The sequence below is a fragment of the Candoia aspera genome, chromosome 5 (genome assembly GCF_035149785.1).
Source record: "Candoia aspera isolate rCanAsp1 chromosome 5, rCanAsp1.hap2, whole genome shotgun sequence".
Classification (NCBI taxonomy): Eukaryota; Metazoa; Chordata; class Lepidosauria; order Squamata; family Boidae; genus Candoia; species Candoia aspera.
Window position 1 is genome coordinate 95865152 of NC_086157.1, and position 14835 is coordinate 95879986.

Sequence of the window (14835 nt, forward strand, 5' to 3'; positions counted from 1 at the left end):
GTAAAAAAAAATTGCTGCATTTATGTCTGCTTCATATTGCTAGTGAAGAACAATCATGCCTGCTGAAAGAAAAAAGGCCCAGGATGTCCTCAGGTAAATTATCTAACCACTGTTGAACATCAGGGTATATCTGAATTTATAAAAATAATCTAGTTTTTCAAAAGAAAAAAATGTGGAAAATTCAAAATAATTGATCTCTATAAAATCAAGCCATGCCTCTTCTACTGTTTGAAGAAGCTTTGTGTTATGTAATCCTGCTAATATTCTCTCCAAAAATAATATGTAGTAAATCATTCCCAGAAAGGTCTTTGAAAAGCTATGAGTTATTAATAAAGATAAGTCATAATGGCAGGTGCCCACACAGTCACCAGAAGTCAAATCTGATTTGATGATTTCTTATTAATACTGTCATGCAACTAGCTTGATTCCATAGTGAAGACCTTTTTCTCCAGCAGGGTTTAATTTCTGTTGCATAAATTTTCATTATACAGTGAAACCTCGATTTAGTAGGCATTGATACAACAGACTTTGCATTCAGCAGACCAAATTTCTGCAGTGATTTGTATCATTTGCATAATTATTTCATTATTGGTATAAATGGACATACATGACATAAGTTGCTTCATCTGTATAATTATACAACGGATACAAATAGCTGTAGTGACATATTTTCATATTTAACAGACATTCAAGACACCTTTGTCACCAACTAGTCTGTTAAAAAAAGGACTGAATGTACCACAAGTGCATCAACACTTTTAGGACTTTCCATATTGAAGGGATGATTTAGTGTGGGTTCTTTTTCACCTGATGTCATTTATACACCTTTGAGAGTCATGTGCCTCTGCAGGGGGAGCAAGTGATATCATGCATATCAAGGCATCATTGTGCAAATGATACAAATAACGCATTTTACATCATTTGCTTCATGATGTGACCGACGCAAATTATATAAAGTCATTTTGTCACTGTGGCTTTTACTTGGACCCTATGTTGATAAAATTATGGTTTTCATTTTCACATAATAAATGTAAATAATTCCATTGGCAAGCAAATATTTGCATTGCAGATAACAGAATATTTATATGATGTATAAGCTTATATGATGGGGGCTGGGATGAGTAAATATGTTAAACAACCTATCTTTGGATAAGTCCAAATGTTTGACATTAGTTACCTCCTAAGATTCAATTAAAAACTGATGCATCATTTGAGAGGATGTTGCTTGGGTAGTTTTGTCTGAAAGAATTAGAGTGATAAAACCAAGGGTCCTTATTATACTAATTCATATTATACTAACTGACAAAAACCTGGATTCATAGTGAACTTGCAAAATGTGCATATATTAGCATTTTTGCTCTTTCCAAGAGCTAAACTTATATATTATGCAGATATTCCCTGATTGTATCAACATCTTATTAATAAAATAGAGTAGTGGAGGGTGCCAGTGTGACCAGAATAGTACAGTGGTCTTTAAATTATTTTTTTCCCATGGCACAAAAAGCAGCCTGAAGAAATTTTGGTTTGGAAATTGGCAAGCCTCTTCCAGCATACTACCCTGATCAAAATGTCATTCCTCGTGGCTGCGTGTCCTTAAAACGTAAGTAGTATAATCATAGATTTTCCATACAGCAGAGAATTGAGCAGTAGTCTAGGATTAAAATTGGGCAAGGAAACTGGAATTTATTATGTAGGATCAAGAAGGGTGGGAAACAGGACCTATACAATGGACATTCTTCTTCCATTCTTATGATCACTGTTCTTTTCTATACATGTACAAGAATGTGTTCTCATGTCATTTTTCTACATTTTGACTAGAAATTTATGGTTCGCACCTCATCTCTCTGCCAAAAATGCAATCAATATTTCATTAATTTTTGGCTTAGCCAAAAAAGGATGGCTTACAAGCCACCATGGCTGATTTTATACGCACACTGAGTCAAAATCAAACTATGTAATGGTTTAACACAGTATATGGACTAAAGCAGGATTTAACATTCCATCTTTGAATAATCTACAATATACAGTAAAACCTTGATTAAGTACAACACTAAGGGTGAGATGTTGTCAAATTAGAATTTACATCATTTGTGACAACTTACATCACGTGCATATTTACACATGATATGCATTTATATTGCTTTTAACAGGAGAACCAGGATTTGATCTCAAAAGCTGTTCAAGAGAAACTCAGGAAGTATAATACATTCGTACAGAATACAGGTCTTGCATGCAGGTTAATCATGGACATCTTCAGTTTTCAGCACGGGAGATGACCTCTGCAGCCTGTAATCCCCGCTCCCCCTTTCAGCAGTTGCCAGCACTCTACCTGAACCACTGGTTTTGGTTTCCTCCCACTTTGAGAATCAGAAAATAGTAAAAAATATTCTAAGCCTGACGTAGGCTTAACACTGGTGTTTTTGAAGCTATGAATAACTACAACCCTCTCCTCCATTACACCCCACAAAGAAAATCCAGCCCAGCCCTCATGCAGGATGCAGATCCATTGCTGCTTTGCCCATTGCTGCTCTTAACCTCCCCCAAACATTAACTGCAGCCACCAAAAGGGACCCATCCACCTCTAGTGTACAGGGTATATCCCTAACCTGGATCCTCCAGATGTGCTTTACTTCAACTCCTGGAAAGTAGAGGTAGTATGGCTATTCAGGTAAGGATTCTAGGGGATGATCCAACACATCTAGAGGGCACCAGGTTAGAGAAGCACCAGGATGCAAGTAATAAGGAAAATCTGCCTGTGCCTGAAAGCATTCTCACTGTATGTCAGTACAAAGGCAAGCTAGCATCAGGCATGTGTCAGAATAATAAAATTTGCCTACGCATTGTAATACTAGAATGGAAGGATACCAGATTTTTCCTCTCTTCCCTGAACTTTAGAGAGTTCTTTACAGAGAAATAAAGTTTCCAGCTTCTGTTTTATATTACTAAGCAATTAATAACTTCTATATTCTCGGTCTGCAAATGTGTATTATGTTGCACAGATTGACTCAATCTATACCTCGTCGTATATCTCTGAGCTCAGACATAGTTGTAGCATTAGGTACAAAACCAAAGAGAATGCCAGCTGACCTCATTCTTTTAAATATCTACAAACGAGGCCCTATCCATCTTTTTTCATGTTTCCCCCCTCCTGCTTTGGTCATTTTTTCCACACCAGTGACATGGGATTATTTTTTAAGAACCTGAACAAATTTATCCCAAAGCTGGTAGATGTTTATCTGTACTTTTCATCCTATGCTTGTTACTACTTCAGTACATCAAGATACGCTTTCACCAATTTAGGAGACTGATGCTTTTAAACTGAAATATGTGCATCAATATTTTCAAGTGTTTCATATTATTCTGAGACACCTGGAAATAGTGATTTGTTAGAGAAGACACCTGAGAATACAGTGGACAGCCAAGAAAACAAAGAAATGGATCATCAAACAAATCAACTCAAAATTCTCACTTGACGCACAAATGACCAGGCTCAAATTATCCTACTTTGGACACATTATGGAAAGACCTAGCTCTATAGAGAAGGCTCTAATGCTGAGAAAGGTGGAAGGAAAGAGAGGAAGATGACAACCGGCAGCAAAGTGGATACTCAGTTGCAGTGGTGATGGGTGCACTGTTGAAGACCTGAAGGACCAGGTTAGGGACAGATTGTCATAGAGAAAAATCTATCTTTGTGGTTGTTGACACAGACTTGACAGCACATAATCCAATCAATCACATTATTTTCATGTTTAATCTTCTTTGTATATACAGTATATTAAAAATATTGATAAATGTGAATGTTAGCCTATCAATATTTAATCTAGCATATGTACAGAGGCTAACCAAATGCTTCTGTGAGTCCATAAACAGGACAATGAAGATAATCCGTTTTCTGTTCTCCAACAGGTAGTATTCAGCAGTGCAGTGTTCTTGAATCTGAAGGCTGCATATAGCTGTTTCAGTCTATGATAGAATGCTGAATATTATATAGGTACTTTGGGATTTAAATAGCAACTTAAATCATTATTAAAATCCTCCATTCCTACGTGCATGAAATATTTAAAATAATGGCATTAAAATCCATTAGGGGGCATAAAAACTTTGATTTGATATAAACAACTGAAAGATGGACATTACTTATTGTAGTTCGAAAAGTTCCATAATAGCATTGCATTATTTCACATTCAAATGTGGTTGCTGAGTCATTGGCATTTTCCTGCCAACACTGCAGAATCTTAACTGCTGCAGCTGTATGTCCCTTGCTGCAGCACACAGTCTCTTGCATTAGATTTACGCAAACCTTCCCCTAGCTCTTTCTAATCTGTTTCTTTATAGTTCTGCCCATAAGACTCACTGCTGATTACTGCTATGTGAGGTGGTCCCAGTTAAATACAAACAGCCCTAGTCATTCAGAATCAAAGTTATTGCAAACTCCCAAAAAAGGCCATTGGTCTCTTTGGTTTTATGCTAAAACCCACAAAATTGCACTGTACTTGGCTGCCGTTCTTGGTAGTGGTTCAAGACAGTGATTCAATACAAGTTTTTTCCACCATACTGGCCATAGAAACTAATTTAAACCAGTCTTAAAGGAGCAACTCATCAAATGAATGTGAGAGTGAAATGCTTTGGGAGGAAAAAATACATATAAAAATGGCATGAAGGGTTAGGAAAGAAGAAAAGTAATTTTTCTTTTTAAAATTCTAGATTAGGCAATTTAAACTTTCTGTCACTGCACCTATTGCATTAAACCATGGTTATAAACCACAATGACTAGATTGAGGGAGGCTGTTGCACCCAACTAAATAAATCACAATTGGCCCCATTCTGCTATCCTTGCAGCAGCAATGGGATGGCTGATATTTTAGCATTAAAGCTCCTGCACTTTGCCAGCTGTGCTGATGATGGAATTTTGGCACACCATTTATTCCACAATTTTCACCTGCTGAAATGCTGCTATGCAACTATTAAATAAAACAGGAGCCCAAAAGGTGAGCTGGTTTGCCTTCCAGACAATCACTCAGCAGAATACATGACTCAGACTATAGAAGTTATCTGTGTAGGGGTGCAGACAGAGATGCAGCCAAGCTTTCATTGTATGGTGGTAGTTCTTACTGCTAAAATGCCAAGCACAATAACAAGGGCTGGGCTTGAAATACCAGTCCCAAGTGGATATCTATGCTGCCTTTCATTGAATCAATCAATTAGCTCAATACTGGTTTGCATCTGAAATTTAATTTTAAACAGTATTCTTTCATAATTGTTGTGCCTGGTATATCGCTATTATCTGGGATTACGTATTTTCTACTGCTTGAAATATGTTCTCCCTGAGAGAAGAATAAGTACGGTGATTCATGTTTTAACATTCTTTATAAACATCATGCTAAAATTCATGAATCCAGGCAGGCATTTCCTATAATCTATATGCTATCAAAGATACCTTTGATCAATGCATTACTTATTACGTAAAACATTAATTGATCTACAGCATTAACTAAGCCCTAATGCAGCTTGTTCGGTTTTGGCTGAGAATGTGATCCCAATCCCTTGTGGTTTCAAAAGCATGCTTTATTGACTAGGGGGCTAGTAAACCCAGCAAACCGTGGTTTATTCCACAAACCAGAGTTTTACACAATGCATGGATCCATTCATTGAATGATTTTTAGCTTTTGTGAACAGTTGTCATACCATGTTCTACCGAGAGTGACTGGTGACTGGATACAGATTTTATTCTAAGGATGCTCAGGCATTATCTACAAATTATTGGTGCTGTAACCTCCAAACTACCAATCTCGCAGTCTGAAAAGTGAAAAGAGATGCTCAGATCAGATGTCCTAAGTGTCCTCCTCCTTTCTTGCAAAACAGTTCATTCACAATTGATAGTATCTCAAGTCAGAGGAGGAAATGGATTGGCAAGAACAGATACAGGCACCAGTTTTCACCATGTTCAGAAATTTCGCATAGGAAATGGTGACACTTCCAGTGTAGCACACTGAGATAGTGGTTGAGCTAGAAGAGAAGTTGTGACTCATTCGCTCCTGATGGGGGAAGTTATCCTGAACAGCTTGGCCAGAGCTACCAATCAGTTGGTATCTTCTCAGCTAAACAGAAAACCAAGCATAAGCAATGCAGCCATTTTCTCGGCCTACTTCATTTCCTTACCATTGAAAGACTGGTTAGGCACTAATGATTAGGTACAGGCAATCCTCACTTAACAACCACAATTGAGACTGGAATTGACCAAATTGGTGTTTGCTACCGGTGGTGTGTTCCGACCCTCTGGGTTCAGACCCAGGCCCTGAACAGCAGATCCTTGAGGGCCCTGGTCTCCGGCTGCTGCTCCTTAATGCCAGGTCAGTTAACAACAAGGCCCCCCTCATATGCTATTTGATCGCAGAGGACGGGGCAGACCTGGCGTATATCACCGAGACCTGGCTGGGCCCAGAAGTGGGGGGATAGCCCTTTTGGAAATGTGCCCAGCTGGGTTCCAGATGTGGCACCAGCCGAGATACCAGGGTAGGGAAGGAAGGGTGGCTGTTGTCATCCGAGAGTCTCTTGTGGCCTTCAGGGGCCCTGCTCCCCAAGTGGCCGGGTGTGAGACCCTGTTCTTCAAGTTGGGTTCCCGAGAACAGTTGGGAGTGCTGCTACTGTACCAGCCTCCCTGCTGCGTAGCAACCTCCCTGCCTGAGCTGCTGGAGGTCGTCTCAGGGTTGTTGGTGGAGTTCCCCAGACTTATGGTTCTGGGGGATTTCAACCTGACTTCCCTGGGGTGTGCCTTGGAGGCAGCTCGGGAGTTCATGTCTACCATGGCAACCATGGGCCTGTCCCAGATTATTCGGGACCCTACTTGAGACAGTGGTCTCACTCCGGACTTGGTTTTCTTGTTGGAGCAGTGGCAATGTAATCTGAGGGGAGAGCCACATCTCTCCCCATTGTCATGGTCAGATCATGTCCTGGTGGCCCTGAGATTCTCCTATGCCGCCCCCCTCTGCAGGGAGGTGGGGCCCATTCAGATGGTCCGCCCCTGGCGACTGATGGACCCAGTGAGGTTTCAGAGGGAGCTGGGGGTTGCACCCGAGGATCTGCTGCATGGTCCAGCAGAGGCCCTGGCTGCTGCCTAGAATAGGGAGGTGGCTGGGGCCTTGGACAGGATCGCGCCTGTGCGGCCTCTCTTGCCTCATCCAACCTGACACTCCCCTTAGTTCACGGAGGAGTTGAGGGTTTTGAAGAGGCTTAAGAGACATCTAGAGCGCCGCTGGAGGAAGACAAAAACTGAATCTGACCAAACACAAGCTAGAGCTGCTATTAAGGCCTACCTTGTGGCAGTAAGAGCGGCAAAACAGCAGTATTTCTCCGCTCTTATTGCATCCACAGATTGCCGTCTGACGGCCCTGTTTAAGATCACACGTACCCTTTTGGGGAAGGTGGGCCCAGTGACCCACCTACAGGGCCATGCAAAAGAGTTTTCTGAGCATCTGCAGGATAAATTCACTCAGATCCGTTCCAAGTTGGACTCCACGTGTGAAGCAGGGTCTGAGGAGATGCCGAGGGAACGTTTTAGCCTTGTTATCTGGGAGCAGTTTGATCCTGTTGGACCTGAAGAAGTGGACAGGATCCTCCAGATTGTGAATGCCACCACCTGTCATTTAGATCCATGCCCCTCCTGGCTGGTGAAGGCAGCTTGGGAGGTGACATGTGGTTGGGTCCAAGCGATGGTAAATACATCCTTGAGTGATGGGGTGTTCCCGGCTGCCTTTAAGGAGGCGCTGGTGCACCCCCTCCTCAAGAAGCCATCGCTGGACCCAACTGTGGTGGACAATTTTTGTCCAGTCTCCCACCTCCCCTTTTTGGGGAAGGTGGTCGAGAAGGTGGTGGCATTGCAACTCCAGAGGATTCTGGATGAAATGGATTATCTGGGTCACTTTTAGTCAGGTTTCAGGCCAGGATATGGGACAGAAACTGCATTGGTCACACTTATGGATGATCTCTGGCGGGAGCAGGATGGAGGCAGTGCATCCATCCTTGCTGTCCTTGACCTATCGGCGGCTTTCAATACGATCAACCATGGTATCCTTTTGGGACGGCTCAGAGAGTTGGGGGTGGGCGGTGTAGTTCTGCGCTGGTTCACCTCCTTCCTCCAGGGCCAATCCCAATCGGTGGTGATAGGGAGTCAGAGATCCGACCCTCGACCCCTCTATTGTGGGCTGCCACAGGGTTCGGTTCTCTCACCTCTCCTATTTAACATCTACATGAAACCACTGGGTGAGATCATCCGTCACCACAGGATGAGGTATCATCAGTATGCAGATGATACCCAATTATACATCTCCATCCCGGGTGAGGTAAGTGATGCAGTGACTGCGCTTTATCGGTGCCTGGGGGCTGTAGGGGTCTGGATGGGGAACAATAGGCTTTAGCTGAACCCTGGTAAGATGGAGTGGCTGTGGATTGACGGCGCCTCGGTTTCCGGGAAATTGTCATCTTTAGTTCTGGATGGGGTTGCACTGCCCCAGACAGACTCAGTGCATAATCTGGGGGTTCTCCTGGATTCACGACTCCTGCACGAAGAGCAGGTGGTAGTCATGGCCTGGAGGGCCTTTGCACAACTTGTGCACCAGTTACACCCATTCCTGGAATGAGAAGCCCTCCGAACAGTCACTCATGCCCTGGTCATCTCCCATATAGACTACTGCAATGCGCTCTACATGGGGCTACCCTTGAAGAGTATCCGGAAGCTTCAGCTGGTCCAGAATGCAGCCGTGCAGGCCATTTTTGGTGCCCCTAGGTCACCTTTGCTGTGAGAGCTGCACTGGGTGCCAGTTTGCTTCCAGGTCCAATTCAAGGTGTTGGTTATCACCTTTAAAGCCCTATATGGCATGGGGCCAGGTTACCTGAGGCACCGTCTCATCCCCATTACATCGGCCCGCCCCACCTGATCATCCAGAGAGGGCACGTTACGGACCCAGTCCATAAGAGAATTTCATCTGGCAGGGTCCAGGAAATGGGCCTTTTCTGTAGTGGCCCCCGCCCTTTGTATCATCTTGCCCCCAGAAGTGAGGCAGGCCCCTTCACTCCTGGCCTTCCAGAAGGCCCTGAAGACTTGGTTCTGCCATCTCACCTGGGGCGGGAAAGTGGGTAACCATTCTTGGGTGTGGCTCACACCCTAGAGTCCCTCCCACCAGCTTGGAATTTTATAGCCTCTTGGATTTTATATTTATTTATTGCATTTTATAATAATTGTAATGTGTCTAATTTTTATGAGATTTAATGTTTATGATCGTAGTTTGATTTTATTGTAAACCACCCAGAGTCCCTCTTTTGGGGGAGATGGGCAGTAATTAAATTTGAATAGTAAATAAAAAATAAATAAAAATTTCAGTTGCTAAGCGAAGCGGTCATTAAGCGAATCCAACCTAATTTTACCACCTTTTTTGCAGTGGTCATTAAGCAAATCACCATGCTTGTTAAGTGACCCACATGGTCGTTAAGTTAATCATGCAGTTCCCCATTGATTTTGCTTGCTGGAAGCCTGCTGGGAAGGTAAAAAAATGGCGACCATGTGACCACAGGATGCTGCAACAGTTATATATATGTGAACTGGTTGCCAAGCAGCCAAATTGTGATCATGTGACTGTGGGGATGCTGCAATGGTGTGAGCACCAGTTGTAAGTCAGGTTTTTTAGCACTGTCTTAAGTCTGAACTGTCACTAAACAAACAGTCATTAAGTGAGGACTACCTGTAATAACCTTTTTTATAAAGCAGAAGCTCTCAAACTTCTTTTATTCAAGGGAAGCATGAAATGCATGGTGATTTGTGCTCCTAATATATTTCACTGCAGTTTATATGAATGAGTTTCTCTGTTTCTAACTTGAAAAAAATCCACCTTAGAAAATGCCATTCCATTTCCTTAAATTCTTTGTGGATATAAGTATTAAGAAGGCTTATGTCAATTGTGTGGAAACTATTTTACTGGAAGAATTTTCAAGTGTAACAATATAAACCTGTCTTAATTTAAAAAGCCAGGGTCTAAATAGATAATTAAACTAATCTTGTTCCTGCAAAAATAATGACAAATAAAATTTTATAATTTTTAAAATTGATTTTGGAAACAAAAATGCTGAAAGTATTGCAGACGTTTGACATTTTGATATTGTGTGGACTCAATGACTTAAAATGCCACTTTTACCTCCTATTCTATTGGTGTTTCAACACTGTATATTAGCATTCTTTACATTTTATTATTCCAGATTACGAATAAAAGATACAGCTTTTTATTACAATATATAAATGAGTTTTAAGAAATCACTAGCTAAGGAATGTTTCCATTTTCCTTTTGGAAATGCTAGATGCTATTTGAGATCTATTTAAAATTATGGGGCATCAGTGCTTTCCAGATATAACTTACTAGATATGTATTTCCAGTAAACCCAATACATGCTTAGAAATAATGGCTAAAAGTATGAAATCAAGTACTATTCATTCATAATATGACCCAATATGAAATCAAGTACTATTCATTCATAATATGACCCAATATGAAATCAAGTACTATTCATTCATAATATGACCCAAGGTACAATAGCTGATAGTCTGAGCAATTATTTTGTTAGTTTGCAGTCTTAATTCTTACTTACAAGAATTATTATATAAAAGTAACTTTTGACATTTTATTTATTTTTCCCTTTCCTTTTGTGTTTTGACTTTCTAAATTCTAATTCTATGAGTGATTGTCTAAATTGTATTCTTCTGTAAGACTCAAAATAGTGGAATAATAATAGAAAATAGACTAGAAGCTCAGTTTCTGTTGGTATGTAGAAATCAAAACATCAGGGAATGGGCAATTCATCACAACATTCCCACTTAGACTTAAGTTTTCAGGTAGAAAAAAAAGGCTTCAAGTATGTAAGGAAGTATAGCATGAATGTAAACACACTATATTTATATGTGTATATGCTTCTACGCTTCAGAGTTTCTTGAATTTGTTTTAATAGATACATTGCAGATCTGATAGAACTGAATACAAATCCAAGGTTGCTCCTTTAAAAGCACAGAGAGGGAAACCTTACTGAAAATAGTAACACTTACTTCTGAATAGACTTACAGTAACTGATTTTTGCTTTTTAATTGATACGTTTCTGAGTTGAAAGACTCCCAAGGTGAGATTATACTTGACAAATTCTAAAGGCAAAAATAAGGAAATGGTTTTAAACCCGGGGGGTTGGTTAACAGCGCACTGAGGAAGAAACAGACTTCTTTTGCAGCAGGAAGAAGTGAATTTAGCTTCGAGAAAAGAGATGCCAGGCCCTTTCCCGGTTGGCTACGAAAGGAGGTTCTCTGCATTTGCTGCAAGCTGAGTGAATGCAATGCAGTGCGGAGATGGGGTCTTTTGTCTGCCTGACCGAGCAACAACCTCAAGAAATACACCTTTTTCATTTAAAAAACAACGGCCATGCAAGAGAAGGGCATTCGTGTGCGTCCTGCCGCTGGTCAGGAGTCACACGATGGAGGGAAAATGGGTGAGTGACTGGCAAACCATACGGAGGCTTGTCGTGTGTCTGTGTGGCATGACACATCGGTGTCAGGGTTCCGCAACGTTTTGCACCCAGGGAGACGGAGTTCTATAAATCCTGCAGCTGTCGCAGGCGAACGCAGCGCCGCCCGCCCCTTCCTTTCCTCCTGCCCTCCGTTTGACCCTTTGCTGCTCGGGCCGGGGCAGAGCCGGGCAGCAGCTCCCCGGCCCTTCCTCCACTGGATCCCCGCCCCACTGCCGAGACTCTCCCCCTTCCTCCGCCGTCGGCGTCCGTCCTCTTAGGGCGGGCTCTCCTCTTCCCCATGTGCGGAACCGGCGGCGCGGCGCTGGGTGGAGGCGGGCACCGGGCCTGTCTGATGCTGCGGCTAGCGGATTTTTAGCCTTCCTCCGGATAGGCGGGGGAACTTCCAGCTGCCTGCCCGTCACGGAAAGGAGGCTCGGCCCGCGAAGGAGGCCGGCGAGGGAGCCTGGAAGGGCATGTGAGTGAGACTGGGCGGCGCGCGCGGGAGTCTCCTTTGGAGAGCCGCTTCGGCTCCCGGCGCGTTCCAGGCGCCCCGGGCTGGTGCTCGCCTTTGGCCGGCGAGGATGGCGCTGCAGCTCCTCGCGGAATGGGGTGGGAAGGCTGTTGGGGTGTGGGAACGGCCGCTGTCCGGTTACAATGGGGCCCGTGCTTCCTCGCGAGGAAGTCCTGGGTTGGAAACGTAACTTGCTTCGCAGCCTCGGGTTGTCCATGTCTTGCGGCAGGATCCCAAAACCTCTCCAAACGTCTGGCTCCTCGGCTTTGTGACGTGAGCTGCCATAGTCGCGGTGACAATGGAGCTAATTGCCGAGTTTGCTGTTTTAACCGTTGCTAACCTAGTGCTCTTTGGCGTGTTTGGAATTAAACTGTCGTAATGCTCTCCGGAAGATAAGCGCATCTGGAAGCGCCACGTTAGGGGTGGGGTATCTGCATTGAACGTTTCCATGCATTTTAAGGTATAGATTCAGGCCCAAGAGCACCCCGCTCTATAAACGTACTGGATTTTAGGGTGGCCCAGAAGACCTCCTAATACCTCTGTATCATGTTTCCCAGTGACTTAGGTTCTTTAAAATGAATGCATAGTACAGTAGGGGTAAGGAATATATATGGGTATATCGCATTTTAAATTCTGCCGTGAAATGCCCACACCCTCATCTGCATTGTTCTTCAGCTGACAGAGCTACTCCTGGCACTCAATCACTCCCCTCCTAGTCATGCTTCTGCGGATTGGAGAGAAGAGTAAATGCAAACTCCTGGAGAATAAGAGAGAAATGATGATCCTTGTAGAGCAGAAAGGGCGTCCAATAGGTTTGAAAGAAAGTAAGAGTGTAGGAGAAATACCTCTGACGTTTGTAATGGCAAAGAAACTTGGAATGAATGAGAAGTAGTTGAAAGATGATAAAATTGTATGGGCTGATAGTTAATCATTCACAGCCATGCAGCAGGGGATTGTTTATTTGTTTTATTTATATCCCATCTTTCCTAGGACAGCTCAAGGTGACATACATACAACTTTCTCTTTTTTCCCCTCAACAACCTCTGAAAGTAGGGCTATGCAGTGCAGAAGTGCAAATGCAACTTTTTAAAGCAGTTGAGTCTTTTCCTAGGATTGTATGGTAGTTGCCATATGGTCGTGGGAAAAGATGTGGCTGCTTTAAAGGGTTTCAGACGGGCTGTGTTTGAACCCTGCGTGCTCCAAAGCATCTTCTTGGAACAGAATCTGAACACATTGTACCACCTTGCTAGGAGGTATGTTAAGTGGAAAAATAAATCTGGCCCGAAGTAATTTAGTGAGCTTGGAAGATTGAGGGTAAATTTACACTTGGTTCACTGTGCCACACTGGCTTTGGATTACAATGATAGCTTGCAGTTAAATTCCCCATGTAAATATATTACAGTTTCCCCCTATTATTAGTACATATTTCCCATATAACAGCAGTTTTAAAACTTGGTGGACCTACTATATATATGTGTTTGTATATGTGTGTATCATTATTTTTATGTTTGACTTGATGCTCTGAAAGGCAAGTTTTGCGATCCGTGTAAACTTGAGGCAAATGCACTTATAAATGCCATTCATTTAGCGACCATTTGAAGTTACGACAGCACTGAAAAAAGTGACTTACAACCAGTCCTTGCACTTATGGTTGTTGCAGTGTCCTGTGGTCATGTGATCAAAATTCAGGCATTTCGCAACCAGCATGTATTTACAATGGTTGTAATGTCCTGGGTCACATGACTGCCATTTGCAACCTTCCCAGCTGGCTTCCAACAAGCAAAATCAGTGCAGAACCGTGTGATTCACTTAACCACCATGTGATTTGCAAAAAAGGTTGTAAAATCGGGTGCAGTCACATGGTGCCTTGCTTAACGACTGCACCACTTAATGAATTTTCCGGTCCCTATTGTGGTTCTAAACTGAGGACTACCTGTATTCTAATCCTCATTAGTATTGGCCTGTGTTCTTTCACTGTCACTGCTGTTGCAGTGGTTATTTTTTCACCTCTTGTTTATTTTGCTTCCTTTTCATCATAGTAAACATTGGGTTTTCCTTTAATACTGAATCCCTTATTTTGACTGTCTGAAGATTTATGGGCATATTGTAGACGTGTAAATAACAGGTGGTCAATTTTTTAATAGCTTGCTGAGGTATTTTAAGAAAAACCATTTGCTTCTTATCTCCTGAAATTTCTTGCTTTATTTATTTCAGTGCTGGGCATGGAAATTAATGTTTTCCTTTCATAACAGGCCACTTAAGAAATTTCGATGTTAGGTGCAGAAGACAAGCATTCTGTTTCTCTTCTGTTAGCCCACTAGGTTACCTGCACAGAATTCCTTGTTACCTTTATCTGCAGGCAATTGATTAAGTCAAAGCTTCTGTACTAGCCCATACTGTTAGACCTTTGTAAAGAGCTAGGAAAGAGATCTTTTTGCTGTAGTTCAGTTACAGAAAATTGAGGGGAAATAAATAAAATATAGGAATTACTAAACAGGAGATAGGGTATGAGACTTTAAAACAGCAAACACCATAATTACTTAGACTATATCCTTGGTGTACCAAATGGTTGCCCCATTTCAGAAAGGATTGTGCAGAACTGAAGGACATACAAAATGGGCAAATACGGTTATAATAGGGTTGTAATATAGTTCCTGCAAAGAAAGTTAAAAGATGCAGAAAATATTTCCATAATAAACTAACAAGTGTAGAGATAGATGTCTCCAGAGACATTAAATTATCTATTTCAGAAGTAGAAATAGAAAAATATTTTAAATGGGTAGGTAGGTAGA

The 14835-nt window shown here is 42.2% G+C and overlaps 1 protein-coding gene across 1 annotated transcript in view; it reads left to right on the plus strand.

Annotated features, from left to right (window-relative positions):
• SACS (sacsin molecular chaperone) overlaps window positions 1-14835 on the plus strand; it is a 49085-nt gene continuing 34250 nt past the window's right edge. Inside the window, exon 1 of the mRNA XM_063305764.1 lies at window positions 1-93. Coding sequence (XP_063161834.1) covers window positions 56-93 — 38 coding nt within the window. The 5' untranslated portion in view covers window positions 1-55. The remainder of the gene's footprint in view (window positions 94-14835) is intronic.